Source organism: Paramisgurnus dabryanus, chromosome 18 (assembly GCF_030506205.2).
Source record: "Paramisgurnus dabryanus chromosome 18, PD_genome_1.1, whole genome shotgun sequence".
Taxonomy (NCBI): domain Eukaryota; kingdom Metazoa; phylum Chordata; class Actinopteri; order Cypriniformes; family Cobitidae; genus Paramisgurnus; species Paramisgurnus dabryanus.
In genome coordinates, this window is record NC_133354.1 from 15,780,796 (window position 1) to 15,799,686 (window position 18,891).

Consider the following 18,891-nt stretch of genomic DNA (forward strand, 5'->3'; position numbering starts at 1 on the left):
TTTTGCTGCCGGATCATTTCATGTGTGACTTTGGGGGAAAACGTTCTTCCTGGGTTGACACTGTGAAGTAAACAACTAAACGTTGCATAAAATGCTCATTGATTTAAAATAGAATGCAGAGGCTTTCCAGCTGGCTGCCTGCCTAAAATGCATTTTATTGTGAGGCTGAGCTTTATTTGAAACAAATAAATAACCAGCTAAAAAGAAAAACTCTTTAAAATGTAAAACTGAATAAAAGAAATGCAAAGGTTTCTGACTCCTCTACTAACACAGACAGAGATTTTGGTCTGGACTTGAAGTATTTGGCAACTACAGTGGTGAACAATCTCATCTAGGATAATTTGAGACAGACAAAGCACCTTTTCTTATGGCTAATTACCGCACAACACTCTGTGCATCCAACCAAGAATCAGATTACTTACAAGCCAGGTTGTGGCAAACTACATTTTCACACAATTTCTATCAATTGCGTATTATGATGCTATCTCGGGACTGGGGATGACTTTTAGGGGCAAGAAAAATTAATCCAATTATACTTTCATTGCGCTTCAAGCTTTTTCTCCCCACTTTTCAGAATTAGATTCCAGGAACGCTTCAAAGTGTGAAACCACATGAAAATAACCTTAAACCTGTAATTCTCTACCAGGGAAATTGCAACAATGTGCACTCTGGAGTAAACATAATCTGATAAAAAAACAGCATTCGCGCTTACAATTGAGTTTATATGTGAGTCGCGAGTATTTCATTTCAGATAAAGGTCTGCTTTGCTCTTTATTCAAGAAATCCCAAATGCAAAAACACACTTTATGACACTAAGATTTGAATTAAACCACCAACCTCCTACTGTACAAAAAAAATACTACTGCTATAAACGTATAGACCATTTGCGTGTTTGCAAACAGAGATGACGTTTTTTGTGGGCAGAGCCCAACTGGTGGCAGAAAGTGACAGCTCTGTAGTAGCGGTGTGAAGTGTTTTAGCGTTAAACTGTGATTGTTATGGATCCGGTGTTCTGTCAAAGTCTGTTTACAAATGTTTACATTTAGTGCACTGCCAAAAATGACTTTCTTACTTAGTATTTTTGTCTTGTTTTCAGTAGAAATATCTAAAAATTCTTAAATCAAGATGTTTTCTTGATAAGCAAAATCACCTAAGAAAATAAGTCTAGTTTTAAGACAAAAATATATAATTTAAGTGAATTTGTGCTTAAAACAAGCACAATTATCTGCCAATGGGGTGAGAAAATGTTGCTTAAATTAAGTGTTTAAGAAAAAAGAAATCTTGTTTTTAGCTTTTTTTCTCAACCCATTGGCAGATATTTTTGCTTGTTTTAAGTTTAAATTTACTTAAATTGTATATTTTCTGTCTATAAACTAGATTTATTTTCTTAGGTCATTTTGCTTATCAAGAAAAAGCATCTTAATTTATGAATTTTTAGATATTTCTACTGAAAACAAGACAAAAATACTAAGTAAGAAAGTCATTTTTTGCAGTGTGACATGTTTCTTATGCTGCGTTTACACCAACCGCGTTTCAGGCGTCAAAATCACATATACGCCTAGTTTGCAGCTTGAACAGTTTGAATGCATTCGCGCGTATAGAGCGAAGTAGACGCGCAGAAATGTGAAAGTGAAATGTGCATTTACAACTTACCAGGTTGCCCAATGTCCTCACTGACACTTTTCCAAGCGAGGTCCTTTTTATTTCGGTCTTTATAGAAATAAGAACTTGTGTCGTATAGCTCCGGGTGACTGCTCACGGACAAAATCAATGATTGGTAAACGCAGCGCGAAAATCCGCCAAAGTTCAAATTTTTCAACTTGGGGGTCCATATGCTCAATTTGCTCAAACTAGACCCGCAAATGGGACCTTCAGATGCGCGTCAACGCGTCTTCACATTGACTTAACATTGAAATCACTCGTGCTTGCCACCTCTACCGCGTCTGGTGTAAACACAGCATTATAGCGTTTTCAACACGATTATTTTTAAAATAAATTAAAAGTTTAAATGGCTTGGCTCCTGATATATGTGAAGGTATGTTATGTATAGCCTATTGTTCTTAATTGGTAAATCAATTATTTTTACAGTATGAATCGCTAAAGTACATATAAAAGCAATACTATCATGTATTCTATATAATACCATTTATTAAATATTTCATTATTTTCCTGTTTTCTATTATTTTTTTCTAATATTTATAGCATACGTGTTTGTTCTAAAATGATTATGTAACTATTATGTTTACATAGAAATTAATATGTATAGGCCTTTTTATTAACAACACTTTACATCGTATATGTGTTTGTGCTATATTTTTATATTTATTAAGTATGTAAACATAATAATTTATAATAAACAGAAAGAATTAATAGAAAACGGAAAAATTATGAAATATTTAATAAATGGTGATAATATTGCTTTTTCAGTATAACCTATTCAAATCTTTTATTATAAACGTAATGTGATGAAAACGCTATAAGAAACACATAGAGGGAACACACTTCGAAAGAATACCGGACATCTTCTCTAATTATTGTTTACTATATTTATTAATAGATTTCCAGATGATTTCATCACTCCAGTCTGTCCGTTTAAGAGCTTATTGCAACCATAAACACCTACATTTATCTTCAAATTGTGTCATCGACACAGTATTCTATAAAAATGAAGCCATCTTTTTTTGGCATTCCTATTCTGACACTCAAGAGCACAACAAGACATTTTGTAGTGAGTTATCTTGCTCGTTTCACTTGTGTATAATTTATATCCACTGTTTTTCTGCCACCACATTGTGTGCGCAGCTTGCAGTGACGTAACTGTGACGTCTACGAGGTCTATAAGTGGACAAACATTTTGGTCACTAAGTAAAACCTGTCAATACCAGACGCAAAAGACCAGTGCAAACCAGTCTGCAATGGTCTGTCGCTGGTGGATCTGCTTATAAACACAACATACAGTATGCTGATGACCAGTTTGCTGGTCCTTTCAGAGTAGTAACCAACCTTTAGCTACTACTACTACTACTACAACAACAACAAAAAAAAAATAGGGAAAATCTTACACCGTCCACCTTTATAAAACACCCATGCTTACTCTATACAAAATTAAAGGCAAAGGAGATGTGTTAGGTTTTTGGCTTACAGCGCACTTCCAGGTACATGCTCTGGATGTCCTGACCAATGGAGTTTCGAGCGGTGCATAGGTACTGGCCAGCATCCGTAAACTGCACATACTTCAGTGTCAAAGAGGACACGCGGGCATCACTGCGTACAATCACGTTACCATCCAGACTCTAGAGGAAGAGACACAGAGAGACAGAGTTAAGTCAATAAATCAAAGCTATACATAAAGTGCTAGGGGAACTAATGGGGAAAGCTGTGAGGTCAATTCTGTGAGGTCATCCATGGCTAGTTCACTAAATTACATACAAATAATGCACACAAATATTCTGATGCTTAGGCTGTAATTTATGTCATTATTCACTGAATGCCTGCTTGTTTTGAAAAATAGGATTGTTCGATTTGTGCATGCAACATTCAGACTGGATTATTGATAGAAAAATTTGCTCATGAATTGAGAATCACAACTACAATATAAAACTCTCACGAATGCAGCAAGCAGAAGTATCATAAGATATTCAGTGCATAACCCAAAGCGATATGTGCGTTTTGAAGTTTAGGGCATATAAGTCCTATCATAGAAACATTTCTACTTGTGTAGTCCACTGAAAACATTGTATGGGTTTGGAAAGACATGATAGTGATTAAATGATGACAGAGCTTTCATATTTGGGTGCACTATTTCTTTAAAAGCGAACATCAGATAGTAAAACATGATCTAGGTTTGTATATTATTCTAAAAAAGACTACTACACAGAGCAGCAGAAGGCCAGAGGGACGTAACGTCTGCGTTTCAGTCCCTGTCTGGGGCTCAGGGGGATGTTCGGGGAGACAGTGAGGCAGGGATCAATAATAAAGTGGACCACACAGCAGGGGCCACTTTAAAGCTTTTTCTCTACAAAGTGTGTTTGAACAGCACAGCTGGGACAATCTGCTAACAGTTTTACTCTACGGCTCCATCCAGCGCACATGTACGCGCTCTTTAGCTCAAACTGAATTTACTACATTGCCCATCATTGGTTACTACGGTGATCTGAGATCTTATGGCTGGAGGGGATTTGAATTCAGCAGTCAATTTTAGCGTCCAACTGTGTTACGATGAAACACAGGCTTGTGTTTCACTGCTGCTCTGTGTTGTTTGTATTTCACAGAATTAATTTGTAGTTTGAAGTGACTTAAAGGGCCAAATTCATATCATTACCTGTGATTGCATATACAATAAACATTCATTAATTTTGCTAAGTTGTTCTGCAGATGCAATGCTATAGGTAGAGTTTAAATTTGTTTTATTACAAATGCATTTTTATCTAGATTAACAAAAGTACATGTAATTTTTGTATATAAAAAAATAGTATGTAACACAGAAGGTCTACTACAGATCAACTCATAAAATGTGTTTGAAAAGGACTGTGAAAATTAGCCCATTTTTACTCACCCTGAGGCCGTCCTAAGTATATATGACTTGCATCTTTCAGCCAAAAACCTGACTCTTTTCAAGATTTATAATGGCGCTGGATAGTGCCCCATTTTTAAAGCTCCAAAAAAAGCACATCCATCCATCAAAAACTAATCCATACAGTTATTAAATCTCCTATGAGGGGAAGCAATGGGTTTTTGTAACGTTGGGTCAGGGGTCAGCCTCCAGCCTGACCTCAACTCTCATGAACACACATACAGTATACAGCTATAGTTTATAAAGTGTGAAATATAAATGTTTCCATACAAAACCAATTTCCTTGCCTCGGAAGACATTTAATATCCAGTGCCATTATAAAGCTGAAAAGAGACAGGATATTATTTAATATACCTCTAGCTGTTTTTGGCTGAAATAAGAAAGTCATAAACACTTACAGTATGATGGCTTGAGAGTGAGTAAAATAAGGCAAATTCAAATTTTTGGGTGAACTATTTATTTAATAATAATAATAATAATAATAATTAATAATAATAATAATAAATAATAATATTTACAATAATAATAATTAATATTATTATAAATATTATTATTTATTATTATTATTATTTATTATTATTATTATTATTATTATTATTATTATTAAAGAAATAGTTCACCCAAAAATTTGAATTTGGCTTATTTTACTCGCCCTCAAGCCATCATAAATATAATAATAATTATAATAATGATTAAAAAATGGTGATTAATCATACAAGACTTATATATTCAAGACAAGACAATATGCAGTTTTAATTATACAGTTACACAAATGTTAACCTAAAATCCTTGCTGTTGATAAAAAATAATGCCATAGTCACATCCTATATGAGCCAATCATGCATACACTTCACTTTAAAAACAAACGGTGCAAAATAGCACTAAAAGTGGTTCTTGGCTCGCAATCATAGAGGAACCATTTTAAGTGCTAAATAGCACAGATGAAGCACCTGTGTAGAACCATATTGTTCTATGTAGAACCATATGTGGTGCTATAGTGGTGCTATATAGCACTAAAAATGGTTCCTTTATGATTATGAGCCAAGAACCACTTTTAGAACTATTTATAGCACTGTTTGTTTTTAGAGTTTATATCATATTAACCACATGTTATCGAATCGTACACGCAGGTTTGACTTTGCAAAGAAAAGCGGAACTTCACATATTAATAGCACTGACATCATTTACAAGAAAATTATTTGACTGAGCGCATCTGACTTGCATAATGTGACCCATGTTAATCAAAGAGCGCAGACACGTTTAAATAGATTTATTAGTCATGCCAGCTGACACCACATTACTCAACTAACAAATACTCCGTGCTGAAGCTATCGGGTATGATAATCTCAGATGCCCAAACAATCTAATAAGCCACAGGACATTCACGGCAAAGAAGTACGGCTCTAACAATTTGAAAACAGCTATATCAACATTCACATGCTGTTTTCAGTGCGGCATAATGAATAAAATAAGCCTGCGAGAGGTGGATGTGCTCGACATTTTTCTGATTCAATATTGGGAGTGTTGATTTGTGCTTAGTAGAGCGTACTTCAATTCACCAGCAATATTGTGTTGTTATTGTTGTACTGAAGTCAGCATACACGAAGAATAAAATATGGTACAGTATGCTGTTTTAAACAACAAATAATTGAATGCAAGCTGGTCAAAATGAAAAGTACATCATTGGTTACTCACTCTCATACTGTTCAACCTGTTTGACTATCTTTCACAATATACGTTGCTTCCTTTATACAATAAAAGTAAACGTGGACCAGGGGCTGTCAAACGCACCTACCTAAAAGCAATCTACTACAGTCAATACATACAGTATGGTAACCGTTCACTTGCATTTCATGGACTTGTTTCACAGATTACGATGGACATGAGGGTCAATAAATTTTGCATTGTGAATTATTTGGAAGCCACTGCGAAACGTGAGCATTAGCCCGCACCTTTCATCAGAGGACCAAAGCAGGCGAAGACAGCCAGAAAATAAGATGTTTGGGAAATCTGCAGTGGCACTTCATTTATAAAGCGCCTGTTCAACGGTCGGTGAGAAATTTGACTACAGAGTGGAATGGAGTGTATGCAGCTCAGAAATTCAATCAATTCACAAACTTGATTTAAGGTGCTTTGGCTTAGTCACGATCTGAGGGGTTGAGTGCTTTAAGTAACAACCAGGGTCTCAACCATAAATTCCATCCTGCTTGTTCCTCACGTTCAGGCAGCTGTTAGTATGCAGGGCTGTCGGCCGACTGGCTCCCTATCCACGGCATAGCAATTGACAGTAAGCCGTCTTTTCTGGTTTATATGTTGTATGGAGGTTAAGTCACATGTAAACCTACTGCCGGCATCACGATTTCTGTAAGCGTAACCTGGAATCCCTCCTCCAAATCGATTTTTGCCTCAACCTTGTCTGATGTCAAATTTAGCAGACAACATGAAAAGTAGACAGAGACGATTTCTGGGAGAGAGCTCACTGCTCAAAAGTTGCTTCTTGATGGCTTAAAATCAATGTGGGTATCTTAGTTCAGATATGTTGGTCCTGGATGTGTTTATATATTGAGATCTGTGATTTACCCTTTACCCTTTTTGGTGTCTAACCAAAGCATAATTTGAGACATTGAAATTTTAGATGACATATGAAAATACTCCCATGAGTATCTTCTATCCATCTCATTGCTGTATATGGGTAACAAGTGAGAAAGTATGCTATAAAAAAGTCTTACATTTGAACACTCAAATCTTATCTGCCCTAATAAAGAACAGCCCATCCAATTCTCTTGAAGAACAGACAGCCAGTGAGATGCAAAATAAAAGCACAGCTCTGTCTCAAGGCCATCACATAGAAGAAAGGGATTTTATTCTTTCGGAAGAAAATAGGTGACAGCAGTTATATTGTGTGACTACACTGACAAAGAGACAACTTCAGAAAAAAAATGGCTGCTGACTGTCTATAGGAGAGAAGAGAGGCAAGCGCTGTCTTTCACTTCATCCGAGTCACACATTTCACGCTAACAAGAAACTGGAAGAGTAATCGAGCACAGACAAGATTGATGAAAATGTGTCCAAACTGAAAACATTATAAATCTTAACTTTTGACAAAAATGGTCCAGCTTGGATTGACGCAGTACATGGTACAGAATAGTTACCCTGAGGTAGTTTAAAGCAGGAGAAGTCTAGACAGTTGGCATGCCAGACTTTGAAAGATTGAATGCTAATTGAATTTGGTCAAGGTCACGTAGTACATAGTACTGGGCCAGGACATCTTTACAATCAGACAGAGGAATTATACCTCTTGGAAGGCCTGTCACAGTACCGAAATGTTCAGCTGATACTGAGGCAAATAAAATTTCAGAATCTTAATACCAATTTTGAGCAAAATACAATAAATGAACAAAGGCAATGTATTTTACTGTTTATTTGTGTAGCATTACATCAATGCTCGAACACTCTTCCAGCATGGGCAAAACAATCCCTTTTTTCGAGATGGCTAAATTGGTAATCTAATTGGTACGTTTTAATACAATCTGATCCCCCTGTGACATTTGGGTTAGAGGTAGGGTTTCATTGATGCTTTTCAGATAATTATGTAAGGGGCTCAGATGCAAAAGCCACTAAATGCCACATCCATCAAAAAAGAAATAATGATATTAACCGAATGCTCTCTGCACTTATTATAAAGCTAGTTGGAATGCCCGATTCTGATTGGCCAGTCGTGAGATTTGCAGATTTGTTATTCCCAGATAACAACCGCTTATATGCTGCAAATTATTTTGAAAGTTTACAGGTACAGTTTAATATTACACAAAAATGTATTATGAATATGTATTTTAATAGAAGATATGACTTTGTTCGTGACATTTGAACATCTTAAAACGTTGTGAAAGGTCTGCATTCGTTTAAAATGAGCAAATAAAACATTTCAAATCAATATTTAATGTTCCCTTCCTTACTTATGAGGTACATAGCTGTGTAATATAACAGAATAATGTACAGGCAGACGCTTGTTATAGCAAAATTAGCCCCTTTAGTGTGATACAAGACCCTCGGGTTCGCTTCCTGGTCACACTGTCAGGTCTTATTTCTTCGGTTGCCTATACATTATACAATACATCCCTCAAATCCCTTAATCCCAGACTCAGGCCACTTAGAAATACTGGTTTGTTTAGAGAATCGAATGCTAATTTACAAGAAAAAATTGTAAGACGCACTTAAGAGGGTTTTGCATCTGAGCTCTTTGTATGTTAATGTACATTTCACAGAGTACAAATTCATAAGTTTTCCCCGTGAGATCAGATTATGCGGATATTATGGTTTGCTGTATTAAGTATAGTTTGGAAACAAATCATTGGTACTTTAGATATCAGTAACTATTCCAAACTCTCGATGTGCCAAATCTTTACTTTGGCAATAAAATGCATGTTCAACATGGTGTTTTTATCTGTATTCGAGAATTAAAAACATGAAGTGGTGTGTGGGCAAAACCCATAACTATGGCCTTTCATCTCAACAGATCAGATAAACAGGCCTTCCCACACAATCCATCTGAATCATTCCTAATCAACTGTGAAGACACTGATGAATTTTCTCTCTGTCTACATTTCAAAGCACATAAAGTAAGTGGCCTTCGTTTCTTTTCATATTTTGATATAACAAATATGCTCCTTTACAGAAGTAAAATATGTGGTGAACTGGTTCCAAGTTACTCTAACAATCTCAGCCATGTGTCATAGTTTATACTGTGAGGCTTTAGTATATTTAGGTTAGTATATTTATAAAGCTGGAGTTGGTTATGTGTGTTAGGGTTTCCTTTTGTGCTACATTCCTCTGTCTGAGTCTATAGGAGAACATTAAGTGTTAGCTCTCATTCTGAAAATATACAATTGCCCTAACACCCCATCTGTATTTTCTTCCCTAGTCTCTATAGAGAAAAACTCAAATATTATACTAAAAAAAGGTAAAGTACCGTAGTTTCTGGAAATGGCTTTGGAGCTTAGACATCTTCACCTTTTCTGTTTATGGAATTCTATGAAATTGGCAATATGCTACACATAAAGAAATCAAATAAGTCATTTAACTACAGGTAGGGAGGGCATTTTATCAATTGCGTCTGTGTGTCTACAGGATAAAAGAGAGCCAGAACTTGATGTTGTGCAGTGCTAAAGCTTCTCTAGGATTAGTCAACATCTTGGCTACGTGCTTAGTAGCCCTACCTTGTGTTTCTCAGGTCGAGTCCATGAAGCCTGTGGAGACAAATACATATAAAGCACAACATGACAGAAAGCCCATTCTGAAATCAGTACTGAAATCTGTTTTCCATATACATGTTTTGATTTGTGTGAAATATATACATAAACATACGCATATGTTTTACATAAATTAACATAAATTGGATTTGTGTATGGAAGGGTAAAACGCCTTATGAATGTCTAGCTGCAGACAAACATCACGCCGTTAAGTATAATGATACTCTTCCAAAAGAATTACTATCATTAAAATTTACCAAAATTGCCTCATATATAATGCACATAACAAATAATGCACATATAAAGTGTGATATTACAAGAAACGCACATAATTGCCAAAGACAACAATGCTACACAATACCACATCAGCATATAAATGGGATTGTCCTATAGCTAAACTGGTAGAAAATGGCACTGGTCACAGGTTTGGGTTTATGTATACAAATATACACTCACCTAAAGGATTATTAGGAACACCTGTTCAATTTCTCATTAATCTAATCAACCAATCACATGGCAGTTGCCTTAATGCATTTAGGGGTGTGGTCCTGGTCAATACAATCTCCTGAACTCCAAACTGAATGTCAGGATGGGAAAGAAATGTAATTTAAGCAATTTTTAGCGGGCCGGTCTGAGTATTTCACAATCTGCTCAGTTACTGGGATTTTCACGCACAACCATTTCTAGGGTTTACAAAGAAAGGTGTGAAAAAGGGAAAAACATCCAGTATGGTCCAGTACAGTCCTGTGGGTGAAAATGCCTTGTTGATGCTAGAGGTCAGAGGAGAATGGGCCGACTGATTCAAGCTGATGGGAAGAGCAACTTTGACTAAAATAACCACTTGTTACAACCGAGGTATGCAGCAAAGCATTTGTGAAGCAACAACACGCACAACCTTGAGGCGGATGGGCTACAACAGCAGAAGACCACACCGGATACCACTCATCTCCACTACAAATAGAAAAAAAGGCTGCAATTTGCACGAGTTTACCAAAATTGGACAGTTGAACACTGGAAAAATGTTGCCTGGTCTGATGAGTCTCAATTTCTTTTGAGACATTTAGATGGTAGAGTCAGAATTTGGCGTAAACAGAATGAGAACATGGATCCATCATGCCTTGTTACCACTGTGCAGGCTGCTGGTGGTGGTGTAATGGTGTGGGGGATGTTTTCTTGGCACATTTTAGTGCCAATTGGGCATCGTTTAAATGCCACGGCCTACCTGAGCATTGTTTCTGACCATGTCTATCGCTTTATGACCACCATGTACCCATCCTCTGATGGCTACTTCCAGCAGGATAATGCACCATGTCACAAAGCTCGAATCATTTCAAATTGGTTCTTAAACATGACAATGAGTTCACTGTACTAAAATGGCCCCCACAGTCACCAGATCTCAACCCAATAGAGCATCTTTGGGATGTGGTGGAACGGGAGCTTCGTGCCCTGGATGTGCATCCCACAAATCTCCATCAACTGCAAGATGCTTTACTATCAATATGGGCCAACATTTCTAAAGAATGCTTTCAGCACCTTGTTGAATCAATGCCACGTAGAATTAAGGCAGTTCTGAAGGCAAAATGGGGTCAAACACAGTATTAGTATGGTGTTCCTAATAATCCTTTAGGTGAGTGTAAAATGTATGCACTACAATTTGCTTTGGATAAAAGCAACTGTCAAATGCATACAAATATTAATGAGAAATGATGCTCATTTACTGATCAAGTTGAGGACACCATCTATCTACAGTATAGAGATCCAGTACCTAAAAAAAAAGGTACTAACTTTGCCACATGTATTTGATCAATGTCCCATAAGTCACAATTGCTTGCTTTCAACCTTAACAAGAGCCATTCTTTAATTTAACAGCACAGATCCCCTTATTCTTTCAACGGGACATTGATAAGTAGCTTTCAATGTGGGTTTTTATACCTTCAACTCATTTGTTAAGCTAAAATCAATCAGTGCCGTTGCCATCTGGAATTGCATAGCTGAGAATTTTCATGGCTCACAAAAGGGGCTGTTGACAACGTGACTAGCACAATGATAAATCAAACAGATGTGAATAGGAGACGACTCCCGTGTTTGACTCATGACAGAGTGACAACGGCTGAATAAAGGCTTCTTGAAGCAACGTGCTATTATTTTGATTGTTATCAAACAATTTGCATAAAAGCAAATCTGGCAAGTGAGATTTCAGAATGCATTATGAAATCTGACAATGATAAAGCAGCATAAAAACTTATGTTATTAAAATACCAGTAAGTACTTGTAAGTTTCACCTATTCCATTTGCTTCATAGGAGTGGAAAATGGTTGTTGTAAAAACTCAAATAGCATGGAGAATTGTACCAAAATATCAGAAACAATGATCAAAAAAATGGTCCCTAACGTAGCTGTCACTGGGCCGGTACCCTTTAAAACGACACATTTGCACCTATAGAGGTCATATTAGTATTTCAGAGTTGGTACGATCTGACTTTACACAACACGCTTATAATGCAGTGTGTCTCTTAGTCTATTGATTTAATTACTCCAACACTGAAAGCTTGTCAAGGGGTTACGAGGGGTCAAAGCCTTGTGCTCTGGCACCTGCTTTTACCAATTTTGGCAGGTTGACCAACATTCTCTTAAAACACAATCCTCATCACAGACTAATTCACTGAACCTCTGTCTTATATCCTCTACAAGCATATAAACAACTGCCGGGACAAAACCGACCTGTAAAAGCCAGCAAGACTATTTGTCAGTTGTTGAATCTAATAATGAACCTTCAGGATAACCAGCAAACGGATCTTAATTGGCATTTTCCATGTACTTCTGCAAGATGGTTATCCTAGCAGGGCAGGATATTGGCTTTAAGTACACAGGCGCAGCACAGTCTGCTTAAAGTATTAGGAGCAGGACGGCAGTACAATTGTACTGACCTCAGATCAGCAGGGAATTCGTTAAGAGACTATCATTAGACGAGGGCCGCATGATACTGGACTTTACCATAGGCTAACAACCCTGAAATGCCTCTTGACTGTGTGATTCATACAGTAGATATGTCAAGGACAGTTCAGCAGACTCAGGAGAGAGCTGCTTAAATGATAAATGAAAGGGCAGTTCATCCAAAGAAGCATTCTCATTCCTGTTAATATGACCTCCCTCTACTCAGTACGCATGCATGTGATGTTCAGAGTATAACACTTTCAGTGGTTAACTAGTAGGGTTGGAAAGAGAATTGGTGTGGTTTTAAAAATCAAACATACTCTATTTATTTTAATGACAGCTAATGGTTCTGAATCGCCTGCATTTCTTGATGTGCATGGAACGGTGCAAAAAAATATGCAGAAAATTTACATATATCATATGCAAATACCGACGGGCAACCTTTCAATCTTTCTGATGAAGCCAATACCGAAGTGACTTCAACTACAATTCATTGACTTGACCGCTAGAGGCTGGCTTCAAAAGAGAGAGAATTCCCATAGACCCCCATGTTAAAATGGCAAACTTTACAGAAAAAAATCATGTTTTTAGCCTAGTTCACAAAGCGTTTTTGGTCTATATAGCGAAACTGTGAGAGCGTTAAAGTTTTTACTACTCATCCGTTTAAATAATATTAAGCCTTAAAGCAACACCAAAGAGTTTTTTTTTTACCTTAAAATAACGTTTCCAAAAAAGTTTCAGTGGTTCATCCACTCAAAACAGGGTGAATGGCACTTTCACATTCGCTTTGCAGCCCTCTATCGGCCAAAACCGCACTAAAGAAGTTTCCAACCGTCGGGTAGTGGTCCTGTAGTTCGAGTGAAAACTACAAAAACTTGCTTTACGGCAGACCTACAATCCAATCAGAGCCAGCTATGCTGCAGTATTTACGACAGTGCTAATGAACAATTACGCTTCTAACCTGTAGGGGGAGCAAAGAGCAATAACTCTTTAGTGTTGCTTTAAAGTTCTGCATAATTAAGGGTGTGGCCACTTGAGTGACAAGTGAACTGCCACTGCTGTAAATACTGTTGAGCTATGCAGGCGTGATTTCAACCACCTCAGCTTGACCCATGCCATTTTAACCATTTTCGCGAGTGTTGCGCGGTGAAGCAATGTTAAAGGTATTGCGGAGGATTTTCCTTTTCCGGGTGGATCATCACGACTGTTGGTCCTCCTAGTTTTCAATCAGGAGTATTGCGCAATTGTATTTTTTAAAAAAAGTGGAGAAGGCTGTTCTTTTCTAAAATTCGAGAAAATCCTCCGCTACACCTTTAAAATGACAACAGCATGCCCCGCCAACTATTGGCTTAAATTAAGCTCTTCGCAAACCTATAGACGCTTTTGCTGTTTGTAGACAATGATGACGTGGCAACGTATGCGTGCACATTTTGGCAACGGAAGTATGGCAAGAATCAGCAGTGAAGCAACACAGACAGAGAAAGTTATTATAATAAGTTGACCTTTTCAACACAGCTCCAGATCCGTGAACTATAGTGGAGTGGATAGAAGACGTTAGCAGATGACCGAATATAAAGTGGGCAGATACATATATACATATATTAGTATATTATATTAGTGCAACCAAACGCAACAACCAACAAACATTTTGATGCTGGGAAACCGTTTGATAAACGTTGTGAGTTGCTAACACGTTAGAACCACTGGGAATCAACACCACATCTGTTGCCAAATGCGCGCGCAGGCTATTCGATCACGTGGGCTGTCAAGGGACTATGGGTGACGTCTTGGACAACGTCCATATTTTTTACAGTCTTTGGCAAATATGAGTGTCTAAAATTGACACCCGCAAAAGGCAAATAAAAATTTTGTGTGGCCAAATAAATAAAAACATACTTGCAAAAGTAGATAAATTAGATAATGATAATACGAGTAATGCTCTTGGCATGTATTTTATGTTAATCAAATACTTCCACTTAATCCCAGCCTCAGGCCATTCAGACATATTGGTTTGTTGGCAGAATCCTTTAACTGCAACAACTTATTTTCACAGAAGACACATTTTTACCTTAAATTCTGGTTTTGAATCTGAACTGAGGTCACTTGAAAGGAAAACACCACCGTTTTTCAATATTTTACTTTGTTCATACCTCAACTTAGACAAATGAATACATACCTATCTTTTTTCAATGAGTGCACTTAATCTTTGTACAGCGCGTTGTGAATGTGTTAGCATTTAGCCTAGCCCCATTCATTCCTTAGGATCCAAACAGGGATGAATTTAGAAGCCACCAAACACTTCGATGTTTTCCCTATTTAAAGACTGTTACATGAGTAGTTACACGAGTTAGTATAGACCCTTTTACAGCTCACGTGATCAAATAGCCTGCGCGCGCATTTGGGCAACAGAAGTGGTGTTATTCCCCATTGGTTCTAACGTGGTAGCAACTCAGAAAGTTTATTAAAACGGTTTCTCAACATCAAAATGTCCCGTTGTTGCGTTTGGTTGCACTGATATAATATACTAATATACGTATATATGTATCTGGCAACTTTATTTTTGGCCATCTGCTAACGTCTTTTATCCACTCCACTATAGTACACGGATCTGGTAGCTGTGTTGAAAATGTTGATAAAGTCAATTTTTTTTAAATAACTTACTGTTTGTGTTGCTTCACTGTTGATTCTTACGATACTTCCGTTGCCTAAATGCGCGCGCATACGCTGCCACGTCATCATTGTGTACAAACAGTAAAAGGGTCTATGGTGGCACAAAATAAAATGAGAAAAAAATGAGAACTATATTGTATGGTGGAAGAGCATTTAGTTTACAGCACTTCAACCTCGGCGCTCAATAACATCCTTACTGCGCCAGAGGTCGAAGTGCTGCAAACTAGCTGGGTATTAATTTGTCTAAGTTGAGGTAAGAACATAGTAAAATATTGAAAAACAGTGGTGTTGTCCTTTAAGGAACTTTTGTTATATGGTTTATGAATTGCTATAGTTTAACACTCACTAGTCTACAGTAAGTGACACAACAATTTAAAACCGTTTGAAGAAATACAGCATGCTTTTGAGCATGAAGAGTCGCCTCTGTAGACTTTTTTAAACATAGAAGTGCATAGACGATGTTTCAACATACTGAATAAAATCATGGCTCGAGAAGAGTTCGCAAAAACAGCACATTTACTATATGCAATAAATATGAAAACATAAATGAATAATAACCTTTTTATTCCAAGAACTGCAATTTGTTACCAAATTAAACCGGCATTCATAAGTGCAATCATTACATTCTTAATATTTCCCATTACTATTAACTAGTGCCTGAATAGCTTTTCTTCGAAATATGCAAGAACGATCAAAAACCTCAGAACTTTCTGCCTCTGTAAGGTCTCATGCAATAACCATGTCTCTCTTTTTCACCCCAGTAGGCAGAACAGAGAGCTGACAGAGAAAGAGACTCTTTCATAATGCAGCTGCTTAGAGACCTCCAGCCTGGCTTAGATATTGCTCACTGGGTAGTCACGCTTCCCTGCTTTCTCTGAGGTTTCTGTGCATTGCTGACTTGTTGAGATATTGGAAATTTGTGGTTGGGAATACAGGACGGAGGATTTGGGAGACCTGCGCACATGCTCCTGACTCATCAAATCCGTATTAATACATCAGCTCCCCCACTAAATGCCGTGGTCTGATTACAGACGGTTTATACTGAGATATCCTTGCGGGCTTTTTCGGATTTGGTGTTGTGTCATAAACACAATGGAATGAGTTTATATTAGTGGTTTGAAGTTTTTGGAATACGCTTAACGACGAGAAATAAAGGAAGACTAAACACATTTAGCATGAAATGTTCTGTGTTCATGTAGCTTAGTTGGTAAAGCATTGCATTAGCAAAGGAACACATACACACACACTGTTAAAGTGTATATCTTAATGCACTGTAAATCGCTCTGGATAAAAGTGTCTGCCAAATGCATAAATGCAAATGTCGTGCTCTTCATTTAATGACAGAACTGATGAGGCTCCATTGACTTCATATACGCATCATCACACACTGATAGCAATATTCACTTAGAGTACATCACCATTTCCCGTTAACAGTGGCTCTAGGTCGGTGTACAGTACTGTATAACATATATATGGGCTCCAAAATTACTTTACTGCCAAAGGCATGTGAATTTCAAAATGTGCTATTCATAGATTTTTTTTACTGGATATTAAAATTGTATTCTGCTTCATTTTTCACTGAAACTCATATTTTGCCCTTTGACAATAGGGAAATAATTATTTAGCTATTTTCCCCATGTTTCTGGCAAAAAGTATAGGTCATTGTATCAATCAAAACCATACACGTATGAGCTGAAAAGTCCCTTTTCAAAAAACATTAAAGGGATAGTTCACCCAAAAATTAAAAATCTGTTATCAATTACCCACCTTCATGTTGTTTCTAACCTGTATAAGCCTATTTCTTCGGTTGAACACGAAATAACATATTTTGATAAGTGATGGTAACCACACGGTTGGCGGTTCCCATTGACTTCCATAGTAGGAAAAGCAAATACTATGGAAGTCATGCCGTACCGTCAAATGTATGCTTACCATTTTTTTATCAAAATGTATTCTTTTGTGTTTACCATAATGAAACTTATACAAGTTTAAAACAACATAAAGGTTAGCAAATGATGAAATAATTGTCATTTTTTGGTGAACTATCCCTTTAAGCTTGTGATTTTATGTGACATCATTTTGTTCGTTGTGGCGAATTTGAGGCATGTTGCACATAAAATAAGCAGTCAAGATAAACCTTTGATAATAACATTCACTGGTTTAAAGGTGGGGTGCATGATCTCTAAAAGCCAGTGTTGATATTTGAAATCACCTAAATAAACACACACTCCAATAGAATCTGGACCTACTTTTGATAGACCCGACCCACACATATGCATCCCAGGCAATCATATTGGTTAGTAGACACTGTAGGTTAGTACTTCTGATTGGCTACAAATGTGTTTTGGTACCCTTTTCCAAAGCGTTTTTCAAATATTGTGCACCCCACCTTTAATATTGTATTTTTTTATTACAATCGCTCACATAATTTTGTGAACACTACCATCTTTAATACTTCTAAAATAATCAATTGTGGGAGGGAATTGGAGGACGGGAATTTTAAAGCACGACGACATCCTGTAGAGGTGACAAGATGAGGTGATAGACTAAAGCAGAAAACGCTTAGGTTACTCACGTAACCCCGGTTCCCTGAAATAACGGGAACGAAGCATTGCGTCAGTTAGCTGACGCTATGGGGGAAACTCCTGTTTACTCCGTGACTGAAGCCTATTGGTTAACGTCTGTACAAAGTACAGACCAATGACGTTTGAACCCGCGCGCGGGAGGAACGCGTCCCTATATAAGCGCGGTTCAATCGTCAGGAGCTCATTATATTCGACTGAAGCGCGCAGCCGAATAACACTCGCTGCGTAGACGTTTGTAGCACGGCAAGAGACGCAATGCTTCGTTCCCGTTATTTCAGGGAACCGGGGTTACGTGAGTAACCTAAGCGTTCCCTTTCAATACGGTTCACTTCGCATTGCGTCAGTTAGCTGACGCTATGGGGGAACGTAATCCCATCACGCCGTGCATACACAACGTACTGAAGTGCCTTACCGGAGAGACACTGCGTGTGGCCCTATACCCGGCATATTCACAGCTTTAAAAGCAAATGTGTAAGCACCATATAAATTGTTGACGCGCACACGGTGGGGTTTTAAACGCACCGGGGGCACATAACATAGCACAAGACGGCGAGGTACCGAGCGCGCCGCGGCTGTGCGAGATAAGTAAATTCAGAGTCACGTTGGTGAGCTCGCTGAGCGCACCGTGGTGTACACATAAAACGCATGAGCGTGCATGATTGAGCCGAGAGAACCTGCGCTCGTAGGGCAGGGACGTCTAAGCTGTACAATCTGACAACGTAGACGGCGAAGACCAGCCGGCCGCGTAGCAGATATCAAATATAGATATAGATACCCCTGTAGACCAAGTTCATGAAGAAGCCAAACTCGCACAGAGTGGGCTCTATATAGGACATAGCTCATAGAGGGGCGTGAGCCAGTGCGATGGTTTCAACGATCCA

At 37.8% G+C, this 18,891-nt stretch overlaps 1 protein-coding gene across 6 annotated transcripts in view; it reads right to left on the reverse strand.

Moving 5' to 3' along the window:
* The window catches only part of ncam1a (neural cell adhesion molecule 1a), a 287,657-nt gene that overhangs the window by 57,233 nt on the left and 211,533 nt on the right, over nucleotides 1–18,891 (reverse strand). For 3 of the 6 annotated variants that reach the window (XM_065286935.2, XM_065286937.2, XM_065286939.1), the window contains exons 9-10: nucleotides 9,790–9,819; nucleotides 3,143–3,293 (exon numbers count right to left, since the gene is read on the reverse strand). In XM_065286935.2, the coding sequence (XP_065143007.1) occupies nucleotides 3,143–3,293; nucleotides 9,790–9,819 (181 nt within the window). The remainder of the gene's footprint in view (nucleotides 1–3,142; nucleotides 3,294–9,789; nucleotides 9,820–18,891) is intronic. The other 3 variants (XM_065286936.2, XM_065286938.2, XM_065286940.1) reach the window with 1 other exon arrangement.